Below are 6,391 nucleotides of genomic sequence, written 5' to 3' on the forward strand. Positions count from 1 at the left end.
ATATAAGCAAATAAATAAGCAAGTGGGACTGCTCTATTATTGCAAAAAATCACAATTATTTGGGTTAATTTCATAATCACGATTATTTAACATGATTATGATTGGGTCATATGGCCAAAACCTTAAATGAGCCATTTATTTATTGATAGCAATATTTATCAAGTAGCCTATATATTTGCTGGAAATAAGTTTGCTTTGATATCTAAAATTTCGATACCAATCACAATTCTGGGTTTATGTGAACCTTCGCCAAGCCCAGCATTTTGACATACTTTACCGTGCATTTGACCATTTAGGGCACGATAAATGTCGATTAATCGCATTTACATAATCGATGTAAGCCAAAATCGAAACTCAATTTGGATTAATCGCACAGCCCTATAAGCAAGTAGGCTCATTCAAGATGAGCTCTAAGTGAAAGAATCACATGAACGATGAGATGACATGGTCTCAATAGCAGAAGTGTTTATTATTAATACTTCTTCAGACTTCAATGTGAGTTCCCACATTACTCTACCATACCATACGTGTGTTCCCAACTTCATTTGGCGGTTTCACAATTAGTCTCTCTAAGCATTATGAGAAGGGTGCGAAAGAAGAAGTTTACAAAGAAGAGAGGATGAGGCCAAATGGAAAGTGCTAAGACTCTAAAAAATTAGCCCACATGGACAATTTCAACTGACGTAAGAGTCCAGGTTTGAGCAATACTGTGTGGCTAATGTGGGGATTAATAGCTTATGAAATTCTGATGCCACCAGTCAGATGTCTCACATGGACAAACAATTTTTATACTTGTCTAGGCACTTTTAATATACTACTGTTATAGCTAGTTACCTGTCTGAGAAGACCCTCAGTAAAGCACTGTGCACTTTGAGCCATCAAGAGCATTCCCTGCAAACAGTCGAGTCAAATGATCCGCTCTGCTCTTGAACTGCAGCCAACCCGTCAAAAACACATCAGACTTTTGACCCTATGCCACTAAAAGCTTTGCAGCGCTAGAGGATCCAGAGCACGTGCAGTGAACTTCTCAGATAAATCAGCTGATCTAGGCTATTGTTTTCTTATAGTCCTAACAAAGATATGATTTAGAATAGAAAACGCAAAAACTTACTGTCAGAAGCTAGACACAACCTCGGGTCATTCAGGCAATGAAACAAAGTGCTATTGTGCAATCTCCACTGTTATGATTCCATAACATGTTCAAAGCATTCAAATTTCCAGCTGGTTAAAATGCAAATAATAGCCATCTTCTAATTTATGAAATAACTGAGTGTATTCTGTTTTGAGGCTGCAGGATTTCTGCTGTTTCAGCAGTGTTTCAATCATGAGTAGGATATGAGCTACCTAAAAAGAATCTTCAAAGACTCAATTTAATTTAGACTTAAGCCCGCACCGAATGAGAGTTAATAAACAATGGATTTTGAAAGATGCTCACTACCATTCAAAGTTTGGGTAGGCAAGGAATTTTTTTTTTTTTAAGCATCTTATATGCACCAAGGCTGAATTTATTGAATCAAAAATGTAAATGTAATTTATTGCTGTTGTGGCAAAGCTGAATTTTCAGCATCATTGCTCCAGTCTTCAGTGTCACATGATCCTTCAGAAATCATTCTAAAATGCTGATTTGGTGCTCAAGAAACATTTCGTATTATCATCAAATCTGGGGGGGAAAAAAGTTGTGCAACTTAAAAAAAATTGTGAAAACTTTTTCAGGATTCTTTCATGAATAGAAAGTTCAAATGAACAGCATTTATTTGAAATTGAAATCTCATGTCAATTTTGATCAATTTAATGCATGCTTGCTGAACAAAAGTATTCATTTCTTTAAAAAATATTTTTAAAAAAACTCTTTCAGACCCCAAACTTTTGAATGGTAGTGTACATTTTTGGAGGATGTCTACAAGTGACATGAAAAAAAGAAAGAAAACAATCGCAGGACGTCTGAAGCAGATAAAAATTACAGGGTCATCTGAAGATTCCCAGCGGCGTCCAACACAATCGAAAGCACAAAACTTTTTCGATATGCATCTTAAATTAGAGCTTATGTTGATAAAAGTATAACTGGTCAAACACACGTATACAGTCTCCAATAGGCCTACACCTGGCATGGGGCTCCTCTTGAAGAGAAGCATTTTAGTTATTAGCCACTCGGCTCCAATAAAAACAGTCTGGTCCAAATCAGCCACTTTCAAAGCACCACATGTGATACACTGAGACCACTCCACCTTCATGCACCAGAAAACAGGATAAGAATGAAGACTAATATTGAGGACAGCACTTCAAAACTACTGCAACAGGAAAGAATGAAGTTTCTGTTATCTTACTCTTAAAAACCAGCCAAACAACTAAGTTGCATGATGCAAACTATGGCAAAGGCTTTTGTCCACCATCACTTTGCTTAAATGCCTCTCAAGCAAAAGGAAATCTAAAAATGACTTCTGAGAACATGCTGTGGTACAACAAAGCACTTGTTCTTGCTTGGATCTAATCTTATTATAGCATTGTGTGGATGAGCTCAGAAATCATTTTAATTAGATTTGGAGCCATGAAACATTGTTCATCACATTCAACAGACTACCGTTTATTCTGAAAGCTCAAAACATGCGAAATCACACCCTGTCTCTCAAGCCTTCGCATTTTCATGCATTAGCTACAAGGATTAGCCTAGTTGTTATTGCTTATTTGCAATAACAACAAGTTGTTAATATGCATTAGTTGTTATTCGATAGTTCCTTTTAAACAATGGCAAAATATGCCAAATATCCCACTTTTGCAAATGACTTGGCTGTTTGAGTCTAAACTGTTGCTGATTGTACAATGAGGTAAAACATGAATTCAAAAGCAATGTTCCTTGCAGAGCTCCACTAGATTAAAGGAATCCAATAAAAAAAGCATCACATGAGCCTGGAGGTGATTTCTAACATGTTTGGTTGGAGCTCGATAGCGGGCAGAGCTGTAAGTGAGTGATTTCATTACAGATTATTGGTGTATATTACCACTAAGAGGAAGGGAAGACCCCATGGTACACATACAACGTGTGAATGACTAAATGCATTGACTCATCCAGAGCAGACAGAATGGAGAGTTAAGTTCAGTTGTCTAGGCAACTGAAGTAGCAGCAAACAAAGTCGTTTTTTCAAATGATTTAGTGAAAAATAAACATTCCAAAAACATCCTTGAAAATGGAATGTGACAATGTATTTAATATAAAAATAAAGAAAAACATCTGAAATACACAAGACAGTATTGCGTGTGATGATCATTGGTGCAAGCAGTTAAATGAACAATTCAAATTAAAAATGAATCTTAATAATTAAAATTAATCTAAATGATGAATATTAGTGTAATCTATCTGAACCAGCACTGTTTTGTACAACCTTGATGCATGTCAACAATAGCTTTTGGCTTAAACCGCACTTAATAGTTGTCATTTGATTTTAAAAGATCCGTGCCCACTGCCTACTGCAAACAATTTAGGCACACGCATTATTTACAGAGTCTGCTGCATAAAAGAATGTTGCAAACAACTTTTGCATGAGTACATACAACATAAACGTGTTTAGATATGGACATATAATAGTGGTGTATGCAGGTCAAGCCACATTCCATTAAAACAATAAGCATCACTTAGGTTTACGCTTATCTGGTTCTCATTCATTCCCAACTAGCAGAGGCTTTGGACTTATGACTACTAACTACTGGCATGGATGCATGAAGTTTGTATGTATATATATATATATATATATATATTCCCAGTCAGCAATGGCTGCCTTGGACAGAGGCATTTTGGGAAGTGCAACTGCTGTGGCCATCATGGGTTCTGTTCACACTAGGAATTGCATGTACTTGTATGGTAAAACCACAAGAATTAGCTAAAAGAGATATATAAAGTATACATATGATTTGTATTGTTATTCTTACCTAGGTCAATTTTGTCACGTGATATCAACATGGCGCCACCCATGAGGGGGCGACCCTCTCTATGTATAAAAAGAAAATCCTTTTCTGCAAAGCTAGCATGTGAGAGTATCATAGAGTACATCAATTAGAGATATTTCTCAAAAGTGCTCTTTATTTGTGTGCAAATCCTTTATTTAGAAAATAAGTAAACAAAACTAAAGTTCTCTCCTAACACACCGGTAGGTGTGTCCTACAGCACCGATCAAGACGCCATAAATAAGGATTTTGCACATGCGTTTGAGAAAACAAACAACTGTGAACACAAACAACGTTCACACACAAGTTACTTTTGAGAAACTAAACAAGTTTTAAACTTCTCGGATCCTCGACGTTTTAGAAAGAAAAAGCATTAACCGACAGACCGCGAGCACTGATTGACCTGCGGTTGTTGGAAAGCGTACTAAAAATTTGCATGAATCTTGCCTCAACAGTCCTGCGGTTACAACACTGTCAGTGCATTTGAATAAGATGAAAACATTAACGTTACTTACATAACGCCGTAACTTTTTTTCAGGTGGAGACTTTCTGAGCCACCCCGAGCACACCACATCTCCTCCGCTCATTTTCTTATAATCTTCCAGGAAAATACGCGCTTTGAGTTTCGTGTTTCAACCTGCAACATATCAAAGCAAAGTCCCAAAATATGAAGTTGAAGATTCGCCGAAGTGTTTTTAGTACGTGTAATGTATTAAACCAACATGAATACCGTCACTCCTGGTTTCCAGCACGTCCACACGAGAAGAGCTTCCCGACAGCGACACGGTCGGCTCTTACAAACTCTTCTGGATGAAGTCCTCTCCTCTGGCGAGAGTAATAAACCAAGCACAGTGTGTTTAAACAGCAATATCCGTCTGTAGCTGAGTTCCCTATTAGTTTACACACTTTCTCGGTATAAATAATCCGCTGTTTTCTTTTTTTTCCGAGCTGAAATGCAACGAGGCAGCGAGTGATACTCGCCAAGTTCGGCGTAGTGAAAGCTTTGCTTGATTATCTTATTTCCAAGAAAAACAAAACAGTTTCCTTGAAAATATATACAGTTTTTCCTTGTTTTTCCAAAACATTATGGTCGCATTCGCACTGAAGTGCTTTTTGAAGTAGAAATCTTCCCCGATCGTCGACCTTCCCTCCAGTTTCACTCCCCACAGCTCCTGCTGATTGACAAGCATAAACGTCGATACTTTCCCTAAACTCAGCCTCCTCTGGCCTATGGAGGCAGGGAGAAGTCGGTCAAGACGGAGAATAAAGAACATTACATCATGGGAAATGTAGTCTTGAGTGTTATACCCGTCAGTGGGAAAACACTAAGACGGTGGCTCGTATTACAAGAATCGGTGTAAACAAATCTCTAACGCATGTCCCAAATAAAACTTGAGTTCCGATTAAGACTGTGATAATAAAGTTGTTATTCTGATTCTAATCTTTATAACGATTATATTGAACCGGTTCCCGCTCCGTAATTTTTAAAAACATATCGGATTGAATCGGTCCGAGCGTTTATTGAGCTAGCAACTCTGGCTAAATTCAAACAAGTATCAACTATTTTCTTATAATTTCAGTATGGTAGAAAAAGAGTAACTTAGCTGGCTCATTGAATCGAACCACATAACTTATACAGTGTGTGTACTTTTTTTTCTATTTTTTTATTTATGTAAATGCTAAATTACGTTATATTTTACGAGTTCAGGCTGCAACAAACTGACCAAGCACCGATATGAATAAAGCCCAATCGCGAAAAGAAAAAAGAAAAAAAAACGTAATAACCAGCAATGCCTGTCTACACCTGTCAATATTAGACGTTACAGCATGTATATTCAACACGTGATGACGTAATTACGCCAGGACGCAAAAGAATCACTGAATTTGTTTTTCAAACCGACTCTTTAAATGAACTGTTCGAAAGAACCGAATCGCGCTTCCAATAAAAGTGGTGCGCAATGCAAACGTCTTGAACGCCACACGTAACGTTACTAGTATTATGTTAGGTTTATCCTGCAGTTATACCGCTTACTTTTATAGCCAATTGATATATAAAAGCGTACAAGGGAGGCCTACTCAAGTTTATATCACTGATCAATTACTTGGGATATTATGAGGAAAAGTGAACAGTTTCAGTAAATAACATTCTTGTGGGATTGGTATCTTTGGAATGTTATTGAAACGCTAAACGCCTTACTCAGTTATCTCTGAAGCTTTGTGCCTACTCAGCTACAGCTCAGTAGTCAGTTTATCCTATAATCTTTCATCATATGATTTCAAGTTGTGGATTAAAGTGGGAATTTGCACTGACGTTCCAGTACAGGCATTATAATTTATTAATGCATGATTATGCGCTTATACGATTGTAAGTCAGCTTTACAGTGATAAACACGATACACAAATACACAATTATTATAATTAATGAAGGATTTTGCTTATTCTTAAAAGTAGCCTA

General features: G+C 37.1%; 1 protein-coding gene across 3 annotated transcripts in view; it reads right to left on the bottom strand.

Annotated features, from left to right (window-relative positions):
* Positions 1–5,593, bottom strand: part of gab1 (GRB2-associated binding protein 1) — a 92,036-nt gene extending 86,443 nt beyond the window's left edge. For all 3 annotated transcript variants that reach the window (XM_084099021.1, XM_084099020.1, XM_084099019.1), the window contains exons 1-2: positions 4,667–5,593; positions 4,452–4,573 (exon numbers count right to left, since the gene is read on the bottom strand). In XM_084099021.1, the coding sequence (XP_083955147.1) occupies positions 4,452–4,523 (72 nt within the window). In that variant the 5' untranslated portion in view covers positions 4,524–4,573; positions 4,667–5,593. The remainder of the gene's footprint in view (positions 1–4,451; positions 4,574–4,666) is intronic.
* Positions 5,594–6,391: the final 798 nt, after the last annotated feature.

Source organism: Abramis brama, assembly GCF_963993115.1.
Source record: "Abramis brama genome assembly, chromosome: 2".
Classification (NCBI taxonomy): domain Eukaryota; kingdom Metazoa; phylum Chordata; class Actinopteri; order Cypriniformes; family Leuciscidae; genus Abramis; species Abramis brama.